Source organism: Paralichthys olivaceus, chromosome 18 (assembly GCF_024713975.1).
Source record: "Paralichthys olivaceus isolate ysfri-2021 chromosome 18, ASM2471397v2, whole genome shotgun sequence".
In the NCBI taxonomy this organism is placed as follows: Eukaryota; Metazoa; Chordata; class Actinopteri; order Pleuronectiformes; family Paralichthyidae; genus Paralichthys; species Paralichthys olivaceus.
In genome coordinates, this window is record NC_091110.1 from 13169199 (window position 1) to 13191660 (window position 22462).

General features: G+C 43.6%; 3 protein-coding genes across 4 annotated transcripts; 2 read left to right on the plus strand and 1 right to left on the minus strand.

The window, feature by feature from the left end:
- Positions 1–7669, plus strand: slc5a1 (solute carrier family 5 member 1). The gene is made up of 15 exons (XM_020081631.2): positions 1–300; positions 903–974; positions 1738–1842; positions 2048–2107; positions 2262–2366; positions 2489–2594; positions 3060–3140; positions 3242–3450; positions 4657–4792; positions 4879–4986; positions 5073–5223; positions 5321–5489; positions 6229–6444; positions 6562–6667; positions 6747–7669. The coding sequence occupies exons 1-15, from the start codon at positions 151–153 to the stop codon at positions 6959–6961; spliced, it is 1989 nt and encodes a 662-aa protein (XP_019937190.2). The 5' UTR covers positions 1–150; the 3' UTR covers positions 6962–7669.
- Positions 7670–9551: 1882 nt separating this feature from the next.
- On the plus strand, positions 9552–17207 carry rnf208 (ring finger protein 208). Of its 2 annotated transcripts, none has more exons than XM_069513634.1 (2): positions 9552–10416; positions 15124–17207. In XM_069513634.1, exon 2 carries the CDS (start codon positions 16067–16069, stop codon positions 16844–16846), a length of 780 nt encoding a protein of 259 aa, XP_069369735.1. In that variant the 5' UTR covers positions 9552–10416; positions 15124–16066; the 3' UTR covers positions 16847–17207. The 2 variants fall into 2 exon arrangements, with proteins under 2 accessions (XP_069369735.1, XP_069369736.1); XM_069513635.1 differs by lacking the exon at positions 9552–10416 and adding an exon at positions 11966–12093.
- A 419-nt stretch (positions 17208–17626) lies between these two features.
- On the minus strand, positions 17627–20914 carry LOC109626150 (uncharacterized). Its single transcript, XM_020081838.2, has 6 exons — positions 20305–20914; positions 19048–19200; positions 18712–18874; positions 18529–18611; positions 18258–18355; positions 17627–18008 (listed from the first exon to the last, which is right to left on the minus strand). The coding sequence occupies exons 1-6, from the start codon at positions 20911–20913 to the stop codon at positions 17930–17932; spliced, it is 1185 nt and encodes a 394-aa protein (XP_019937397.2). The 5' UTR covers position 20914; the 3' UTR covers positions 17627–17929.
- Between the last annotated feature and the right edge of the window lie 1548 nt (positions 20915–22462).

Genomic DNA, 22462 nt, shown 5'->3' on the forward strand with positions numbered 1-22462 from the left:
ACACACACACACACAAACACACACACACACACACACACTCTCTCTATCAGGCAGGACCCAGGTACATAAAGTCAGTCTGAGGCAGGTGCTTCAGTCAAAGAGGTGCGACAACAGAAACTCTCCTGTTCTCTGGTCACACTCTCGGCCAAGATGTCTCAAGACTACTTTGGATGGTCCCTCACAAGGACCAGCATGAGAAGCAACATGGGAAGCAACGTGACCACTGTGGCCCTGAACAATGCAGCAGATATCTCCGTCATTGTGATCTACTTTCTTGTTGTGTTGGCTGTCGGAGTATGGGTGAGTTCTCCAGTTTCAGATTAACATTCTTTGAATCCTTCCTGCCTGTGAATAGTTAACTCCTCTTCTGCTTTATAGCTGTGAGAGATTCTGTCTGTTTGGGGCCACGGTGGAAAATGTCATAATCCTGATAATGATAAAACTTATTTAAACAAATGTATAAAGTGATTTTGAATATATATATATTAATAATATATATTATTTCATTTGTGGGAGAACACAATATAATCATTATTTATGGACGCTTCTCACTTTTGAGAACAAAGTTGTCTTAACACCTTCACAGCAGAAACTTGGAAACAGAGCAGAGTGCACTTGTATTGTGCAATTATATTATCTTACTTAACAACCTTTAATAATTGTTTTACATTAGATCAGAGGATTTTTAAACTTACTTTGTTAAATATTCATCATTTATTGCAATAATTGTACTGTGATTTGCTAATGTGTTTGATTCTCTTTTCCTCTTGATCAGTATTACAGCAGCTTTACAATGAAATAAAATGTAATCATTAACAAATGTGCAGGGAGTGTTGGAGTAGAGTGTGTGACATACTGTTGTTTTGTTTGTTCCTCTAAAATGTCCCTGTCTCACGTTGCAGGCGATGGTTCGCACCAACCGATCCACTGTCGGGGGCTTCTTCCTCGCAGGGAGGAGCATGGTGTGGTGGCCGGTGGGTAACTCATTGATCAGAGAGTCACTTCCATGGTTGTTGAGATCTATCTCTTACAGTCATCACACAGCAATAATGGCTGCAGAGACACATGCTTACTGTACTAATTGGTGGTATAAAATATGATTGCAATGATCTTAAGAAAGCACTTACAGGAGTGGGTATCATCTGGTGGGCTAGTTATTAATTACACTGGTTACGTGACACACCACAACACACACCATGGGACAGTGTCACCACCGTGGTGCATCAGCAGGAACACAGGGATGTTGGGACGTCATCATGACTGATATTCATTTATAATTATTAGACAGCGCTATAATTAATCATTAAACAGTGTTACAGCTAACAAATGCTAATGGGACACCCCATGACTCTTTATATTACTTAACCTAGAAGAGTGATTGGCAACTCATTGGTATTCCAAGACAGAAATAAACAGTAGCCTTAGACCTCTGTCATTATTGATGCACTTCAATGTGGACTCTGCAGTGGTGGAATGTAACGAAATACATTTACTTAGTTACTGGACATTAAATATCTGTACTTTCAAATCCACTTGACAAAGAAATGTGAATCAATAACAAAGGAGCATTGGTTCACTGCACTGAAAAGATATAAGGGTTAATGAGTTTATGAAGAAGGTACTTCAATTGGCAACACACAAATTAAAGTTAACAAGTGAAAGTTCCACCGGATGTTTTTGCTGTTTTAACTTTTGAAAATTGTGCATCTACATCATATTTAACGTTTCACTCCACAGATCGGAGCATCACTGTTTGCCAGCAACATCGGCAGTGGCCACTTTGTAGGAATCGCTGGGACTGCGGCGGCCTCAGGAATAGCCATTGGTGGATTTGAATGGAATGTGAGTATAATTGCAGATGATGGGCCAATTTCCCAGCTATCACTTCTTACACAAATGTATCTCTGATCTGTAACACACATGCGTCATCTCATGTGAGCTGATAAATGTGTCACTTGGCCGAGTACGGAACATCAGAATTCAACTTTTGCCATAAATGGTGATTGCTTGTTGTTTATATCCTCATGCGTGTGTGTGTGTGTTTCAGGCTCTCATCGTGGTCGTTATTCTGGGATGGATCTTTGTGCCTATCTACATAAAAGCTGGGGTAAACACAACAAATATTTTGGACATAAAAAAAGCACTCACAAATCTATTCCCCTTTCCACATGTGCATTTCCATCTGTTGTGAACTGATGTTCGATTTTACAGTGAGAGAGTTGAAAGCTTATTTAAACTTCATGATTTTTGGGTGTGTTAAGATTGTCACCATGCCTGAGTACCTGAAGAGGAGGTTTGGGGGTCATCGTATTCGCATCTATCTCTCTGTGCTCTCCCTCTTCCTGTATGTCTTCACCAAGATCTCGGTAAGTTAGCCTCAGCTATGCCCTATCAGCTGACGTCACTCAAATGCAATATTTCTATTTCATCCATCCACAGTGTTGGACATTATGGATTATATGTGATATGTCTTTTCTACTCCTCTCAGGCTGACATGTTCTCTGGAGCGATCTTCATCAACCAGGCACTTGGACTGAATATCTACCTCGCTGTTGTCATGCTACTATCGATCACCGCCTTGTACACCGTCACAGGTCTGTTCACTCAGGATGCACTCGCTTCCTTTAACACTGAACTAATAGACCGGCATAAAACTCGTAAACAGCAGCCAGAGGAATCTTATCTTACTTTCTGAATGGCACCATGACTGGGGGTAAAGGTAAGGCCATACATAGACATATAGATGCACATGCAAACTCCTTCTCCTGGCCAGTTTATCTGTGGTGTGTTGTTGTGGTTAATTACCCGTGGACTGTGATAAGCAGAGAGTGGCCTTCTGTTGCTGTTCTGTGACAATGAATCCACACATGAACTTTAGCTTTGCAGGTTAAGCAGTGAAACGTAATTTACATAACATCTCTATGCACTGATTAGCTAATTTGGCAGGAAGAATTGGATCATGTATGAACATTAGTTGATTTATTTTCCCCAGATATTAGATTATGTAATTTAGTGGAGATAAATGTGTTGATTGATAGAATTATTGTTGTGTATTTAAGGTGGATTGGCTGCTGTGATCTACACAGACACCCTACAGACCATCATCATGGTTGTTGGATCGTTCATCCTTATGGGCTTTGGTAATATTGTATTGTTTTTTTTAACTCTGTGGTTGTGATAGCTAAAACCCAGTCTGTGAAGTAAAAATCGACTTTATTCTAATTTGTTCACATATCTTCAGCTTTCAATGAGGTGGGAGGCTATGAGCGTTTCCAGGAGCGCTACATGGAGGCAATCCCTTCAATGACGGCTAACATCAGTGCAAATTGCTACGAGCCTCGGGCAGACTCCTTCCATATTTTTAGGAATGCAATAACGGGTGACCTGCCGTGGCCTGGCCTGGTGTTCGGACTCACCATTCAGGCCACCTGGTACTGGTGCACTGATCAGGTCAGTCAAGCAAATCAGCAGAGTTGTCAGGGCCTTTGTCTTTTAATTATTGTTGATGTTTTCTTACACGATCCATGAATCATTCCCTGGGAATTTGGTGAAAATGTCTTCTGCGAAACAAAGTCTTACAATGTTAAAGAAATTGGAAAAAACAACTCCTGGGTCTAACATTTTAATGGGTTCTTCCATGGCACGTGTCCCATCCTTCCACCAAGTTTTGAGAAAATCTGTTCTGCAACTTTAGCGTTATCCTGCTGACAAGCAGACCAACTGACAACAGCAACCACCATAACCTCCTTTGATGAGGTAATACATTTCGAAACACTACCAACAATCCACGATCACAACAGCGCACACACACCAACTCATTCAACTGATTACAGCCCACTTGTACACACATAATGTATCTTTATCTCTCCTGTTTTTGCTGGACAGCACTAAAGTGGCCTTAGTTGGCCTGCTTTTAGTTGTACGATAAGATAAGATGTAAAAAATACACACAAACACTTTATGGTCAGTTTCCCTTTATTCCTGTTCAGTTAACAAAAGAGAGTAATTGCTCAGTGAGCATGCCTTAAGTGTTTACTCTGCAAATATTTTGAGTTGAACCTGAGACGTAAAGAATAGTTTGGAGTTCACAACCATTTAGCACTAACTGCATAATGGCTCTTTGCCAGAAAACAGTGGATTGCTCTCTCCTGGTTGGGGGTGGTTTGCTGCACCAAGTGAAGGAGTCTAGGTATCTCAGGGTCTTTGTTCACTAATGAGGGGAAGATGGAGCACGAGATGGACAGGCAGCTCGGTGCGGCATCAGCGTCGTACTGTAAGGCAATGCTTTTGATTTACTGGCCCACATTCCAACCCTCATGGTCACGAGCCCTGGGTAGTGAACTTCAAATCAAAAATGGACAGATGAGGTGGTTCCAGTATCTAGTCAAGATACCTCCTGGGCGCCTTACATTGGAGGTCTATAGGGGACGCCCTACCAGAGGAAAACCCAGTGTAAACCTGAAACTTGCTGGAGGGACTACATATCCCATCTGACTTGGGAGTGTCTTAGGATCCCCTAGGAAGAGCTGGAGAATGTGGCTAAGGAGAGGGACGCCTGGGAAACAATACTCGACTGGCTACCTCCACGACCCTAGCGGGCCAAGCAGAATAAAACGGATGGATGGATGGATAATGGCTCTGTCTTTCTTTCCATAGGTCATTGTCCAGCGCTGCCTCTCAGGCAAGAACTTATCTCACGTTAAGGCCGGCTGCATCCTATGTGGCTACCTGAAGCTGCTGCCCATGTTCCTCATGGTTTTCCCTGGAATGATTAGTAGGATCCTCTACACCGGTCAGTGTGTTTTTCTTAATTACCACAGAGATAATGAAGGATTTAAATATTCTAAATGTCCTGCTGATCTTATTGTTGCATTCTAGATGAGGTTGCGTGTGTGGAGCCAGAACAATGTGAACAATTCTGTGGGACCAGTGTGGGCTGCACCAACATTGCTTATCCCAAACTGGTGGTGGATCTCATGCCCAATGGTCGGTTGCATGCAGAGATTTGTCTGATGCCTTTTTCTGTAAGTTATCTAGTTCTCCATTTCAATCTGTTATTCCGTCTGTTCCAGGTCTAAGAGGTCTTATGCTGTCTGTTATGCTGGCCTCACTGATGAGCTCACTTACGTCCATCTTTAACAGTGCCAGTACTCTCTTTACAATGGACATCTACACCAAGATCCGCCGCACAGCCAGTGAAAAGGAACTCATGATTGCCGGCAGGTAAAACATGTTCGGGGGTTGAGTTCAATTTGATTTCTGATTATTATTTTAATTCCTGATTGCTACTTTTCCCATGTGTGTGTTTGGCTGTGTGTAGAGTGTTTATCTTGGTCCTGATTGCTGTGAGCATAGCTTGGATCCCTGTGGTGCAGTCTGCCCAGAGCGGTCAGCTCTTTGACTACATCCAGTCCATCACCAGCTACCTCACACCACCCATTGCAGCCGTTTTCCTGCTGGCCATCTTCTGCAAACGTGTCAATGAGGCTGTGAGTTTCTCAATCAATTTCAATTTATTTACACAATTCACTTGTTATGTGTTGGACTCTACAACCAAGTCAGTGGCTCTGTGACACGCTATGGCCGATCAAGTACTTGGAGTGTTTAACATGATGGTTTAGGGTGACATGTTGCCTCACAGCAAGAAGAGTTGACACCACAGAAACTTCCTTTCAGCTTAGTGTTTGACTTTTCTCCTCGTGCTCACGTGGGTTTTCTCTGGGAGCTTCTGTGCGGCCAAACAGTCTTTTATGAAGATCTTATGGCCACAGGTCAATTGCAATATATTTTTACTACTTCTTCTGACTTTTTGTGCAATCGAGCGTCTTACATTTCTGACAAGCAGCTGAATATCATGGACATAATATGTTATTTGTTGAAAAAACATGAAAAGCCTTTTCATTTGAAATGTGAACACGTAGCCTCTGTTTGATTATTATATGATTGTCACATTAGTGAAACACTGACGTCATGCACACGATCAGCTGATTTCCTGGTTTCTCGATAAACATGTTTCATGACTTGTCAACAACAGTATGCATGATGTGGTGGCTTTTTGTTGCCGAGTCATAATGGAATAGTACTCAGCTATAAATTCATATTCATCCCACAGAAATGAAATCAGAATAAAGTTTCTTATCTCTGCAAAAAATATAAATACTACCCCATGATTGTAATTTTTACAATCACAGTTTACATCCATGTGTCTAAGCTTCTGTCTTTCCTCAGGGTGCATTTTACGGCCTCACTATTGGCCTGCTCATCGGCCTGTCCAGGATGATAGCCGAGTTTGCGTATGGCACAGGCAGCTGCGTCAATCCCAGCAACTGCCCCACCATCATATGCGGAGTCCACTACCTCTACTTCTCCATCATCCTGTTTGTGACGTCCTGTGTCATTATCCTGGCCGTCTCTCTCATGACAAAACCCATTGAGGACAAACACGTACGTGACTGCTGCTGCGAGATAAGGCCAGATGAATCATTGATTTACCCCAAGCCATTTTCACAAGGACACTGCCATGACAAACGTTATAAATATTTCGTTTGGTTGTTTTTCTAGCTGTATCGACTTTGCTGGAGCCTGAGGAACTCGACTGAGAAGAGAGTGGATCTGGAGCAGGACGACTGGGTTGAAAACAAAGATTGCGACTCTTTGGAAATAGAAGGTAATCAGCAGACATATACTACAGGCACACACAAGTGCACATTGGTAGGTTTTCCTCACCGATTTTTCCTCCGTCGCAGAACCTGTGGACAAGCCCGGCTTCTGCAAGAAGGCAGTGATGTGCTTCTGTGGCCTGGAGCAGAAAAACGCCCCCAAGCTGAGTCCAGAGGAGCAGGCAGAGCTGCAGAAAAAGCTCACAGACACCACAGAGAAGCCTCTATGGAGGAACGTCGTCAACGCGAACGCCCTCATCCTCCTGGCCGTGGCCGTTTTCTTCCATGGGTTTTATGGTTAAAGAAACTCACCTCACTCCACTTGCTATACGGTAATTTATATTTAAGTGACGGGATTTTGCTTTTAGCATTAGCAATCATGACAACACTTATTCTAACTCAACTTAGTCACCACTCAGCCACAGCATTAAAACCAGTTTCTGGGTCTGATCAGTGGAAATGCTTCTTTCTATTTTACATGGAAAAGTAAAATAAACCAACCCCGACCCTTTTTTTAAAATATTATTGTGTTTTATTTCAATGTGCTGCCTTAAATCCTGGAAAAAGACATCACATAATAAATATAAATGACACGTTGAAAATGTAGGTTTATGTACAAAATATTTTTAAATTCCTGACAATTTCTGTATTAGCTACCTCATTCTACCGAAGGCCTTTTCCCCCATTAAGTGTGTTCAAAGTCCATGAGTGGTGTCACCTCTGAAATCTGTGCACCCATACCGTTTGTTATTTCAGGTGTTAATGAATAAAAACTTCTCAGGAAACAGAGGTTGTGAATTACTCAGTCAGTCTGACTAACCTTCTTTACTGCCCCCTGGTGGCTGCTGCTTTTAAACATCTGGTTAAATCTGCTCTCACCCAGTGTAAATGATTCTTCTTTTGTGTGCTTGGTAAATAAATGTGGAATAACAAACACATGATCCTTTTCTAATATGCTGCATATCTTGAGATATATCCACTGTAATGCTGCCATAAATATTTATATCATCTCTTATCGTTTATCTCTTTTATCCCTGCATAATTCTCCACCAGCTGCATATCGCTTCATATCTGTTTGACTCATTAGTGAAACAAGCAGCGGTTAAAGGTCAACATTTACCCACTGTGATGAGTACTGAGGAGACCAGACAGTGTTTGAGTTCCTTGGAAATTGCAAAGACTGGATGGTTTGGGACAGACAAGTATTCATGGCCTTTCTTAAATAATAGTAAAGTATTTCAAATACACATTTTCTGTCAGTTTACATATTCTTTTTTCCTTTTCTTAGGGTCGGCTCCAAACTACTTTTCTCTTTTTTGTGCAGCCCTGATGTTATGAGATTGAGATAGTGCATCATCTGTTTGAAGAATAAGACTTTTGCTAAATTTTACAATCATGATTACAGATGAAGTCCAACCTTTAAAAGCATGTAAAAAACCAGAGACTGTATATAAAGATAAAGAGTATATGGAGGTAAATGCAGAGTATTTGTGCTCGGCAGCTGAACTAGAAATCAGGCCTTGTTGACAGAAATATGCCTGAGAGCATTTGGAACCTCGGTGCATGTGACAGGTCTCATTGTCCCAGCAGCTACAATTATAGAGGTCTTCAATTCCTAATCCCTGAACTACATGTTACCTCTGAGGCGACAGTGGGAATATTATTAAAAGAGAAAACACAGAGCAGCTTTGTGACTTTGTCCTGCACGCACAGTTCAATCATTTTTCGGTAATGTTTCGGTCCACAGGCATATCGTTTATAATAACAACCTTCTTTCTGTGTTACAAAACATTTATTACATTACTTATCAACATGATATTGGGGGACTTGAAGTTAAGTGTTGCTTTATCTTAAAATAACATTAAAAAAACTGCAAGATATTAATAAGGAATCAATTACTTCACAGGAGTTAAAAATGGTGATGAACAAATTTTCTAAAAAAGGCTGCGGGGTCAAATAAATAGGAACCTAACAGAAAACTGCACAGCACATAACCCCAGTTTGAGGAACTCACATTACATCAGTGATGTGTTGTGCTGATTCTGTGGCTTTTTCACAAGCATCTCACTTCTGAGAAGTCTGAAAATCATCAGAAGAGTTTAGTGAACTAATACACAGACAGCTTACTTCTCAAACGAATCTAAAATGGAGCTATTAGGTGATCGGATCGTATTTTACAACTGGTAACTTATTGCTCTCATGACATCATGCATGTCATGGCCACATTCTGTAAACACAACCCTTTTACAATGACTGACAGGTCACATCACGCATTTGATCTGAGGATTATTTATTGGTCAGCATGGCGGCTTGAGCAGCAGATACAAAACCCTCGTTATGCAACATCACTGCATGTGCAGATCTGTGGTGGGAGCTTATGATGCTGCCTTCAAGTCATTGAATGAATTTATAGAAACTCAGCCGTGTCAGATTTAGCAGTCAAGTCAAGGACGACTGAAAGCAAATGACACCTCTCTGCTGTACTGTTCACATTTTGTGCTTTTAGGCCGAGCTTGCAGGAATCCATTTCCAGGCCTCGACAAAAATAAAAACACGATGCATGTGGTCGGTGCTGAATGCGATGGGTCTGTTGTTTTTTTCTGCTGCAGCCTCCAGTCAGCATCATCCTGTCAGAGAATTAATTTTAGAGTGAATTTATGTTTTGTTTTCAATTCTGAGATGAGCTGCACAGTGTAGATTAGATCTATTTGCTCCTGTGCTTCCTGTGTGTCTGGCTGGTGTGCGCAAAACTGTGTGTGTGTGTGTGTGTGTGTGTGTGTGTGTGTTGATGCATATATTCATGGGGGGAGGTGGGGAGGGGGAGTAGCATAGTTGACGTTCCTCATCGGCTGAAATATTTTCTCTGGCAACCAATAACAGTGATCCTGTCTGCAGAGCCACTGCAGTGTGTGCTGCAGTAAGAGAGAGTGGATGAGAGAGAGTGTGTGTGTCTGTGTGTGTGTGTGTATGAGAGAGAGAGAGAGAGAGAGAGAGAGAGAGAAGAGGGGGTGGGGAGGCAAAAACAAGCCACATGCATAAGGAGGGAAGCAGAAGCACAGAGACAGAGAGGGAGAGCGTGTGCGAGCGTGCATGTGTGTGTGTGAGTGCATGTATGTGTGAAAACACTGCGCATGTGTGACTGTGCACTGACTGAAGCAGACAGAGGAGGAGGAAGAGGAGTAATGAACGACAGCTGAGGCGAGAGGAGAGGTAACAACAGAGGAGAGGAACAGAAGGAAAGGAGGTGTTTCACTGAAGAAAGAGACGGGCAGACAGAAAGACAGAAAGAGAGAGAAGCAGCACAGATCCTCAGGTCACTGCACAAAAAAAGGTAGAATAATTGAGGCTCAGGAGGAGAGAGAGAATAGAGAGATGGAGGGAGTGATACCAGAGGGAGACGCTCAGTCACAGCTCACCAGAGGAGGAGTGAGGGTGGGAGAGTGAAGGACGAAGGTACCAGGGAGGACAGGAGAAGATGCAGAGCTCGACGAAAGCAGCCTGAGACATGACGCATCCACCTTACAACAGCCTCCTCCATCTTACATCCCCTCCATCTTTTCCTGCCTTCGCTGCTGCTCGCCGTTCACCGTGCTAGAGCCAAATGGGCAGAGGAGCGCATCCTCCCTCTGGCAACACATCCCCCTGAACAAAGAGACAGAGCAGCTTGGGTTTATCATCACAGGGAAGCATCAACAACATCGACAAGAACTGGAAGAGGAGGGCTGGAGAAAGGACTGGAACAAGATGAGAGCGTAAGGTGAGGATGAGGAGAGGCTCTCCATCTCTCTGTGTTAATCTTCATATTCTGTGTCTGTGTCATCTGTATGTTCCAGATGTACAGGGCCCCTCTGAGTGTGTATGTTGCATTCTGACATCTACTCATCTCTCTTTGTGAAAGGACACAATAGACATCTCTGCCCTTTGCTTTGTTACTCCGAGCTGGGATTTACATGGTTGTTGCATCATGGTCCTCCATTTTGCAGACACACACACACACATGCATGAATGGAGGCATACGTGCCCACACACACCCACTTATCTGAACAGACAAACAGAAAGGTTTACATGTGTAAACAGGCCGTGACGATGAATGAATGTGGGTGCGGATGGTGTCACGTAGGTGTCATGTCCACAGCGGTTATGACATTTGACAGAACTGTGGAGGGGGGTAACAGGGACAGGGCAGGGACGGCCTGTTCTGTAGTTGTCAGCAGCACTGAGGCATCTCTATGTTGGCCATACATTGGCGCTGCAGTGCTGGGTACACCACGCTGCGATTGCATAACTGCTGCCCCCCCCCCCCCTCCCACAAGCTCAAGCTGCCTCATCTCACACCGTCCAAACAATTTAGCCACCTCACCTCTATCCCCCTGATGACCCCCCACCTACCCCCATCAAGTCCACACAACATCAACAACCCAGCGCGGAGACAGCCTCCTTCACATGTAAAAAATCGATCACCTCAATCAGTCAAGTCACCGGTGCTTTTGCAGAGCTGAGCCTCTCCCTCATAAATCCTCCATGAGGTCTGTGTCGGGAAAGAGATGCTGGTTATTCGTTTGTATTTTTCTGCCTGTGTGCAGCTCTGCCATGTTGCTGTGGGGGCAACACAGGCGAGAACAAAAGGCACTTTAGTTGTAATGAATCGTGAAGCAAAATGGCCGATGTCTGCCATGAATGAACGCAACCTCCCCGCACGCTTAGCAGGCGAAAACACTGGACTGCAGGTGTTGAGTGCACATGTTGCAGGTAATAACAGTGTGATGGATGGACTGTAAATATATCAATCATCCCTTTGAGACAAACATTACATCTGAAGCTGGATTCTTCAAGGACAGAAATATCAGAATGTACTTTTATGTGCATTAGCCTTACACCAACCTGCTGCTACATGTGCAGTGAATATATTCTGCAGGAAATGACGGTGTACAAAACTCCACAGGGAAACGCAAGTATTTGCATTTCAGGTTTTGCTTATTACATCTGCACCAGATGATTACAAAAAGCAGAAACATAAAAACCAACAAGATAAAAAGCTGCATCTCTCATGTGCATTATACAATACCACGTTGTGGATTGTACTTTTCATATGACATCCACCTGCATTCAAATAATTCAAAATATTTCACTAAATCCCTGAAAGCAGCATGACAGCCAGAGAGAGGAGCTGTGGCCGACAACCCTACAGTAAATCTGAGGATTTGTACCCAGATTACGCAAAATATGTTATGTAATCAAAAATATAGAGCATTTAAAGCCCACACAGACTCAAGCAGCTATGTGGTGGATGCTGTTTTTTTACCAGCCGAGGCACGAATGTGGATACACATCTCAACATAGCTGGCATACCTGACATACTGCAGGTATGTGGTGTGTGGGGGCACCCACACCCAGACCCCTCTGCTCTGATCAAGAGGCAGATTTTCATTGAGAGGTAAGAGGGAGAGAGAGAGTGAGAGAGAGAGAGAGAGAGAGAGAGAGAGAGAGAGAGAGGGAGGGATGCAGACTGATGTGCAGTTTCTGTATGACTCATTGAGAACATGGTGCCCTTCTCCTGCTCTTCCATCTGCACAGGTGGAATCTATCCAGTGAGATCATGTGTGTGTGTGTGTGTGTTTGTGTGGAGGATAAAGATGTTCCAGGCATGTGGAGCATGTTTGTTTTTTCCTCTCCTGCAGGTCAGGTGTGTGTGTTTAATCAGGCAGAGGTAAATCTAGACGGACTGATAGTGTGCACATTTAGAAATATTCCTCTTCTCGGCTCCTGTCTGCTTGTTATCAGTTTGTTTGTGCGTCCACTGGAATGTAAAGGGTGGTTCTGTGTACGTGACGGGAGGATGTTTGAGAGTGAGAATGTTCTAGGTGGGATATGTGTGTGTGTGTTTGTTGAATGGCATGAGGAATTTGTTGCTAAGACAAACTCCTCTGACATCTCTGTGGTCAGCTCTCCTCTTCCTCCTCTTGCTTGTGATGACGAGGTCAAATGCCTGCCATGATTTCATTAGTGTGATAATTCCTCTGCAGGGAGAGGAACAAGAGTTATGTACACACACACACACACACACACACACTCACACACAGATAGACTGTGGGAGAGATGCAGCAGTTTACACTGTGGTAATATGGTGCCTGCATGGGCCTGAGATGAGCTCCTTATATAACCAGAGAGAGGGCTTGTGTTGATGAGGAGGAGGCTGCGCCAAAGTGGGCCCATCAGCGGGTCGTCTGCATCAGTTATCAACCCTTTTCATAGCACTGTCACCAAATTAGAGGGTAATTTTAGCTGCTTCATCTCCCCCAGGCTCAAAGGCTCCTCTCATGCAGTCTGGCTGCTTTATCAACTCAAACCTATCAGCCAAGATCAGACTAAAGTATTCTCACAAAAGCATTTTACAAGCACACAAACCACCTGGACGTATAATATCTGAGAGAAAGAAAGAGAGAGAGATGATTATGTGAATTTCTTTAACGGGAAAACAATGCTGGATTTACTATACATCACCATTTAAGTAAAAAATTGAAAAATCTGATAATCATAGGATTAAGCGGAACATATCTTATGTAATTTAAAGTATGAACTTTTTTGGTTTTTTTGATCAGTCAAATTTGTTTTTATTCTGATTTGTTCTGTCATGTTATTTTTGAACCATACACACTGATGACAAATAATCTGCAATAACAGTGGAAGGTGTATGATGTGTATTATGTAAATAAAATTCACCATCATCTTGGATTATTCTCTGGTGATGCAGGAAAGATTTGGTCTCACAAGTGAAGCCATAACTGTATTCTTCAGTTCTAGCTTGGGCCTGTTAGGTAATCATATAAACATTCTTGATGGTGGTTTCTCAAAAATGTCTTGCATAAATATCCTCTGACAGCAGTAAGAAGGGATGCACCTGGGTGGTTTTGTCTCTGATTCCTCTGCAAAATGTCTGTGAAATTGTTGCATGCAGTGAGATGAGAAAGAAGAAGGAGGATGTTTTAAGGAGAAGTGTTGCAGCACTGCAGGGATGCAGAAACACAGTTGGTGACTCTGTGTGTGTGAGTGTGGAAATACGTCTAGAGCTTTGCGCAGAAAGAAGAGAGAGGAGAAACAAACACCTTCCTCAGCATCACATGTATGTGCTCAGTGCGTCACGTGAAAATAATGGACCTATCCACTCTGGTCTGGTACATCTCTCTCATTCAATCTTCAGCACAGGTTGGGGGCAGGAAACCACTGAGAGGTGCATGGACAAACAAACCATAAATAGAAACCAGGACCAGTACTGTGCTCACTCCCTCTTTCTTTCTTTCTCTCCTCCTCACCATGTAGGTCACCTCCTCTGCTCAGTTCTTTTATTTCTCTCTCTCGAATGAATCATCGCTCATGACAGCCGCTGAATGAGAGATGTGTCATCCTCCCTTTTGTGTTGTTTGGCAGCTATTGTTTTGGTCATGCTAAAAACTCATCCTCTCTAATAAACCCACACACAGTACGACACAAGCTCTGCATGCAGAATTAAAAACCTGTTCCCACTCAGGCCAGAGTGGAACTGACGCAACTCGCGAGGTGATTGAGTGTTGACAGGAAGCAGGAGCCATGACGGGAGCAGGGCTGCAGCGTGTGTCACAATTACCTGCTCTGAAAAGACAGTGTGTGGTAGACGTTAGCTTCCGGTTGTTTGTCAATATAGTCTTTTAGTTCAGTTTATCTTAAATCCTGGATTAAGGCTAGATTTTTATATATTTGTGTGTCTTGCTTGTGTTCAGGAAAAGATGATTTCCAAACCAAGTACATTATATCATCAGCAGAACGATCGAACTACAGAGCAAAAAAATCCTAACCCTCTTTCCAGAAATGCTGCAGTGGAAAGGGAGGACGCTGCAGGTTCAGTATGATTGACACATTCCCAAGTATAGTCCCTGAATGGCTCCCATATTTTTCCACCACTGTTCATGTTGGGATGGTCTAAACCATAGACTGTCTATAAAGGTGGACAACACGGCTCCACCTCCTGTCAAAGCCAAAATATCTCGAATGAGAATCCACAGTTGATTGGGGGATGGAGCAGTGGCAGCAAAATTCCCACATGCACACGACCAAGGCAGACTCAGCTGTCAATCATGACATCAAACTTAATGAGAAAAATGAACACATATGTCAGTGTGATAAGAACTGGTTGGTTTGAAGAGTCTGTCTGTGTGGAGTTTACATGTTTTCCACGGGTCTGCATGGAGTTTCTCCGACTGGGCATGCAGACTATAGTTGGGAGATTAAGACTCTAAATTGTCTGTGGGTGTGAATGTGAGTAAAAGCAGGTGTATGTTGGCCCTGCTATAAATTAGCAACTGCCACTTGTCTGATGTCAACTGGGATTGGCTCCGTACCCCCCATGATGGAAGGATGAAAAACATTGTGTTTATCAGAGCAGAAATTTGTATTTTATATTAAAAAGTTTCCTTTTTTCCTGTTTTCACAGGTGAATTGACCAAAGGACAGATATCAAGTCGGACTCGCTGAAAGAGGGAGACAAGCACAGAGGCATCTTTCTGACCGTTACCACTTCTGCTGCTCAGCTGAGAGGGAAAAAACACCCTTCACTCCCACCTTAGAGGAATTCAGGATTGTTGGAGCTCATTCCAGCAGCTTTCTGGAGCATTATAGGAACAAGAGAAGACCTCCCTCCCTCTTATCACCGAGCCGCTGGGAGGGGTCGCACAGGGTCACCTGACCAAACTGGACCACGAGCAATGAGAAAGAGGTTGTAGCCAAACACAGGTAGTTCAGCGAGTGTTTTAAGTGAGACACATGAAAAGGGGAGAGAGTTTCTTGGCAGGCCACAGGATCTCGTAAAAGACAACAATACGTCTTGGACCTTTCTGAACTGCCTGCATTCAACCCCCCACTCCCTCCCCCACTCTGTGAACGCAGAAACCCCCCATCCTGTACTGTATGTATATATGTGAGCATCTGTGTGCATATGAGATTATTTATTGATGTTCACCGAGTGAGAACATATCTTTGTGCTGAAGTTCTAACTGTCAATGTGTGTGAATATATGTTTCTGTAACTAGACGTCAGAGACAGCACAAGAATCAATCTTAAAGTCATCAACACTGGTTCGGTTCTGTAAGCCGGACTGTTAAATCATCCACTTATAAGCTGTGACAGAGTGAGAGCTGCAGGTTGTGCTGCTCTGGCGGAGCTCCACTATCTGTCTTCCCCTCATAAAGACTCAGGCTGACAGGAGCGTACACCAGGGGGGGTCTCTGAGGGAAAACATGGAGGCAACCATCCGTCCCCATGTCCCTTCAAATGGCTGACTTCAGAGAAGGAGCCCAATCCGTTTCCCCCTGAGCAGAACCAGGCAGAGGCATCCAGCGCTGATCTCTCTCTCACCACCACCTCCACGAAACGTGCGGATGTCCTGCCTCAGGCGTCAGCCCGTCACCATCCCTATGGACACCGTCAAGATCATCCAGTCGGAGAAGTTCCCCAGAGAGTGCCCCGTGCCCGTCACGCAGCCACGCTATGCCCCGCCACCCAGAGTGGCGTGGGACGGCGGAGGCGAGGGCGAGATAATCGTCAACCAGGCCTGCAGCGACCTGACCCTGGACATAGCAGTGTCTCCCAGGCCGATGGTGTCCACCCCGGCCCCTGTGACGCGCAGGGAGCAGAGCTTCCTGGCGCAGCGCAAAACCAGTGCCAATGAAATCTGCTACCACCAGTTCCAGTACAAGATGGAGGACGTCATAGTCAACCAGTACGTGCTGCGCTCCTCCTCCACCTCCTCTTCCACTTCCTCCTCTTCCACTTGCTCGGGACCCGTCATGCCCTGCGAGCCCCTGGACTGCCCCACCTGCGGCCACACCTACAACTTCGCCGGCAAGCGTCCGCGTATCCTCTCCTGCCTGCACTCGGTGTGCGAGGAGTGCCTGCAGATCCTTTACGAGTCCTGTCCCAAGTACAAGTTCATCTCCTGCCCCACCTGCCGGCGCGAGACGGTGCTTTTCACTGACTATGGCCTGGCTGCTCTGGCCATCAACACCAGCATCCTGAGCCGCTTGCCCTCTGACCCCAACGGGCCTGTGCAGTGGGGCGGGGACGCCGACCGCAGCTGCTACCAGACTGTGCGCCAATACTGCCAGTCAGCCTGCACCTGCCAGATCGCCAACCCCTTGTCCTCCTGCGGCATCATGTAGGCAAGGGGGGGCACTGCAGGTATGACTCAACGTTGGCCCCCCAACACCACTCTTATCGTCTATAAGCTCGACCCTTTCTGCCAATTCCTTCCCCCTCACACACACATACAGTAAATAAATCCCTCCACAGATGTTATCTCTATATATTTAATAGCACAGATGGATGCTATGTGGGACTAATGGATGCTGGTGGTTCGATAAATAGTAAATACATGTATTTTATGTATGGACTGGAATCCTATTCACCCTCTCTTGTTTGGTTGGACGTGTTTGTCATTGACATCTCTTTACATGGGAATGCCAGGGGAGGTCTGTCCCCCCCAACCTCGGTGAATAAAGATTAAATAATGATAAAAGGAAACGCTGTGTGGCCTGGACTTGTTATACGTCAAACGAGCGATTACAGCTGAAGAATACTGCCTTTCCTTTCTCTTATATTTATTATTATTGAAATATTTGTCTGGGGACAGTTAATGGATTAAAGAACGATTAGAAGATATGTTCTCCACAATTTTAAGGGGGTTTCCAGGGTTTTCTGAAAACTCTTTGAAATGCATTAAAACACAATCCATTTATATACAGTTTATAAAAGTTATTTCCTGAATTGGCTTTAATGCTTCACAAATTAACATTTTCATTGTTTTATGTTAAATGTGAAGGTTTACATATTATAAATCTTTTCATTTCTCATTAGATTTTCTCCAAACCTGAAACAATTAATTGACCAAATAATTCACCAGTAACACCGGATGACTATATAATAAGTTATTCAAGCAAAAAAACCTTTATGTACATTTATAATTCATAGATTATTAACATTTAGTGAACATGGCTGAAAAAATATACATTTATATTGTTCTGAGTTGCACTTTTACAAAAACAGACACAATTTACCAATATAAAAAATGATGGCAGGTATACAGCATAGATAGAAGGTGGGCAATAAATTAACATGACAGATTGCTACATCACATGGGCCAAACAGGAAGTCTGTGAAATCAGCGATCGTGCTCCGACAAGCTCATTCCACTGCAGAATCAGAACCAACAGGTCCAAACATCATGGCTGACACTGTAGTCCATTTTATACAGGCAAAGTCTTCCTCCTCCTGAACAGCTGGCTGAGCCGTCGTCGGGCTGAGTTTTTCTCAGATGACTGCTGGCTGTGGAGATAAAAAATTCATCAGACGTAGCCGAGGCAAAGCAATGTGGAAAACATGAGGAAAGGACAAACTGTTCAAGAGGAACAAATCCACGGACTGAAAATGAACTCCCACCAGTGGCTCTGCATCCAATGTGGGCCTCTGCCATGTTTGAGCAGCACATTGGCTTAATCAGAGCATCGTGCATCACATGCGGTGAATAACGCTGCCTCCTCAGAGGAGGTTATAAATGCTTAATAAATATTTTACCCCTTTATATCTCTCAGAAAAGGCTCCTCTCTTCTGAAAGAGGAAATTTTTATCCTCCAGTTCTTGTCAGTTTTATTTCTCTCCTCATTTGGAGACTCCTGAAAAGACACATTGAAATATTTGTGAAGCAAAATGATAGAAGATTGAGTGAAAGCCTAAAGTAAATTAACAGATTTCTTACAAAAATCAGTGTGACATAATATCTGCTGTTTGATTGATTGTATTTATAACAGATATGAAAAATGATATTTTGCATCAGAGTGCATGATACCTTCTGTAGATGCTCTTCCTCTAGCTTCTCCTGCAGGACATCTGTGCTCATGTGCTGCCCCCTGCAGTCTGACTTTATCTGTCCTGCACCAACCACACACATGCACAATAACATGAACACATATTACACTTCTCTCTTCAGACATATGAATATACAAAAAATATCAGGTAGTGCATGGCTTACTTAAATGCAGCGATGTTAGCGTTGTGTCTGAAGCAGATCTCTGTCGAAAATGTCCATAAGGGTTCGTCTTAAACTGCTGGCCCTCACTGGAACTGTGTTCTTCATTTTCTACATGTTCATCCTCCTCAGCAGCTCCAGAGTCAGTGTGACAGCTGCCAGGAGCCTGAAAGACAATGTCTTCATGGTTTAATTCATTTCAACCCTCCAGCGGCAAGAAGACATCTCGTCCTCCCCCAGCTTGACAAGCCCACGTCATGTTCCTGAACCCAGCACCATGTGATGACTGTGACAGCTTCTTAATTGTCTTGCAAAGATGACATACACAAAGGTCTTCACCTGCACGTCTTCATGTTCCCGCAGGGCGTCCATCTCCATCTGTAATGCTTGATTCTGAATCTGCTGTCTGGCGATTTCCTCCAGCATTTGGCAAACCTGCTCCAGGTATCGCAGCCCAGGACTCATGCCCGACATGTCCTTGTCACCGAGCTCCTGCACAGAGCATTGAGCAAGAAAAGTGTTAGGGTATATATTTATATTGATGACCATGGTTCTTAAAAGATGAATGTTGATGACTTTCCTATAGCGCCACCATGAGGTTTACATTTGTGGTTTGGGTGAAACAACCGTTTGACAAATTTCCCAGATTTATGATAACATTGGTGTTTACTTCATGTCTCATACTGATTTTATGTTGTCTGACAAATTGATTTTACCACTGTTAATTTCAACATTAAACAGAACAGAATTAAAGATAGACTAAGAATCGATATTAAATGGGGTTTTTCAGGACATGGATTTGGTTTTAATGTTTTGAATTCAGTCTCTCATTTACCTTAAAATGAACTTTATAAACAGCAAACTCAACCTGTTCTGTCAGAATGTCCACATGTGTCACATTTTCTATTTATGCTTGCAGGCATGAAATGAACAATGGAAGTATAATCAACTATAATTACAAGAATATAATATGAATATAATTGAGTCATTATGACTGGTTGGTACAGTTTATAATTCCCCTCCAACAAGGAAACAAACATAACCATGGTTTTACAATGATACTTGAATGATTCATAAGAAGAGTTGCCAATGTTTGTGTCATTCATTGTAAATCAAAATCAATCTGGAATCCAAACTTTTATTTCGGTGTCTTGTTGACAACATGTCACACTTATATCTAAGAAACCCCACAGACTGCTCCACTTCCCCCACATCCATTCCTCTCATGCCTGTGGGCGTAGAGCCAGCTGGGCAGACTGGTTTTTGATCCCTCACACCACAGACGGACTTATGTCACGTTGCGAGCATCAAAGAGATCCTGCTAAAGTAATGACATACCTGTCTTTCAACTCGTGTGTTGAAACTAGGTGAGAAATAGTAGCTTTGTTAAACTTGACTTTCTTTTCATGCTTTCCTTTAATATTTACAAGCCAGTGCCGCTGAGCAGGACTGAACATGTTTGGGTGAAACTGTGTGAGTAGGCGCGCAAATGAGAACAACCTGTTGTTCTTTCCAGTGACGGGAATAAGACTCAGCGTAGACTTGTCTCCTGCTTTTCCAAATACTAAACACACAGTTTGGGTTGTGACATCTCACCTCTGATTTCAGCTTGTCCAACCTCAAAGACATCGGTCGTCTGCACATCTCTGATGTCTGTCTGAGGGACACTGATTGGTTGACTGTCCTCCTCGGACCAAAGCTCTCTGACCTTTGACCTCTCACGGGTCCTGAGGTGTGCCGTTTGGCTGGGGAAGATGTTCGAGACTGCCTCCTGAGCACCTCCTCCACTGTGAGGAGCTGTGAATTGTCCTTCTGATTTTTGGAGTCAGTCCTCTGTAGTGCTTGCTCCACTTTTCGCTGCAAGGCAGTGGAGCGGTCCAAAGATTTGATGGGACAGAGGCCCGGGGACGAAGAGGAGGAAGAGGAAGGCACAGGCGAGGACAGCACAGGAGACAGTGACGTGGAGGCCAGAGAGAGTCCCGTGGCTTCTGGCATGAATGCATCTGTCTCAGCATTATCTGCTGAGGTGAAGGAGGATGAAGCAGGAAAGGATGTGTCCGTGCTGGCTGTCTCGACTCCAGAGTCCACCGATTCTGAGCGGAAGTTTGGTCCAGTGTCAGAGGAAGGTGTAGGAGAGTCTGGATACGTGCCTCCTTCATTTACCCAGGCCTCCATGAGGTTTCCAAAGCTCCTGTAGAGATTCATCCCTGAAGGTTTCTGTCCCTCACACCTGAGCTGCTGAACTGCAGCAGGAACAAGAAAGAGATACACTCACCTTCACCGTAATAAGCTGAGGTGAGGCGGTGCTGTAGCATTCAAGACATTCCCAGAGATCCGCCTTCCTTCCCACACCACACCTCTTATCTGTCCTGTCACAGTGCCGTGCTGCATGTCCACACCTGCCCCTTCCTGTCACTGATCATGGGAGAGGTGCTGTGACTCATCTGCAGCAGCGTTTGACATGATTTATTTGTCTGCACTTCTATAAGAAACCCAAAGAAACAACAAGAGCAAGTTAGGACATGGGTGCACAGATTTAACCTGTGTTCATACTGACAGTCCTGCAGCAAAGGGAGCAATCACAGAGGAATGCTGACAGATATCAAAGACACAACAACAACTGCGGGCTGTTTTTAAATATCACCAACGAGACGACACAGAAACAAACACAACTATGACCCACACGTCCAAGAGTGAGCGACATATGTTCAAATTCCTCAGCGGATATACAGAACAATGGTGTAGGTGTGAAGTGGTGAAGTGTAACAGTGAGCTGGAGCAGATAACACATCTGTTTCGTCATTACAGCAAACTGAGATTTACCTGAGACTGCAGGAATGTGTGTGTCGGAATGGACTCCTGTCACATCTGTTGATATGATCTACATTCCCCAGGGGAGGAGAGACAGAGCAGCTTATCTGATAAAACATACAAACTCATTCACAATCCTGGAAACACAAAACAAAAGCAGGTTAACACTGAGTCACTGCACGGTCTGATGACATTTATATCCACTGAACCTTAACAGAGACGTCCCTCCAGTGGAAAATACTGCAGTTTTCCATTATACTCCTACAGATACCTGAGAATCGGTCCCTCATCAAATCATATTAAACAACAGGATTAGTCCATTTTTCCTGTTAATGAATCTATGATAACAACACAATCTGCAAATGATATCTGGTTGTAAGGACATAAAAAATAAATGAGTGTCCTCCCTGCATATCCGAGGTGGATAGCTTATATGATCTGTCGTCATTAGGAAACTACTATTAGCATTTGTTATTGTCTCTCTTTATTTTTCCCAGCGTTACAAGATGAGTAAAATATTTCAAGTCTGTCTTAACACATCACAGACACGCCTTGGTATTTTGTGTGGACTTCAGAGTTTCATTCTACTATTAAAACAAATATATTGATATATGGATAAATTAATAAATAACACATGGTTGCTATTTTACAGACTAAGCTAAATATAAAGTACTTTTCGACTTACATATATTTGAAATTGAGCAACTGTGTTGCTATGGTAAATTAAAATTTACAGAAAATACAACTAATTAAAGCAATCCATCATAATTTAAGATTTGAGCAAAATGACTCAAATGTACAATTGAGTTTTTTTTATTATCCCATTTGTTTTTCTTCATCTCTTTTGAAGTGAATGATTGTTATCGTCAGTCAGTAGCTGACACTGAATCCCTGTTCAGGCCACAGACCAGCTGAGAGCAGCAAAGCTCTTCTGATGACTTGT

Excerpts from the sequence above, each read along its gene's own strand:
- rnf208 (XM_069513634.1), top strand. The coding sequence starts at position 16,067 with ATGTCCTGCCTCAGGCGTCAGCCCGTCACCATCCCTATGGACACCGTC.
- slc5a1 (XM_020081631.2), top strand. The coding sequence starts at position 151 with ATGTCTCAAGACTACTTTGGATGGTCCCTCACAAGGACCAGCATGAGA. Across the intron at positions 301-902 it reads TGTTGGCTGTCGGAGTATGG|GCGATGGTTCGCACCAACCG; the intron begins GTGAGTTCTCCA and ends CTCACGTTGCAG. Across the intron at positions 2,367-2,488 it reads ATGTCTTCACCAAGATCTCG|GCTGACATGTTCTCTGGAGC; the intron begins GTAAGTTAGCCT and ends TACTCCTCTCAG.
- LOC109626150 (XM_020081838.2), bottom strand. The coding sequence starts at position 20,913 with ATGAATCTCTACAGGAGCTTTGGAAACCTCATGGAGGCCTGGGTAAAT. Across the intron at positions 18,356-18,528 it reads AGGAAGAGCATCTACAGAAG|GAGTCTCCAAATGAGGAGAG; the intron begins GTATCATGCACT and ends GTGTCTTTTCAG. Across the intron at positions 18,009-18,257 it reads TTTCTGAGAGATATAAAGGG|CCAGCAGTCATCTGAGAAAA; the intron begins GTAAAATATTTA and ends TTATCTCCACAG.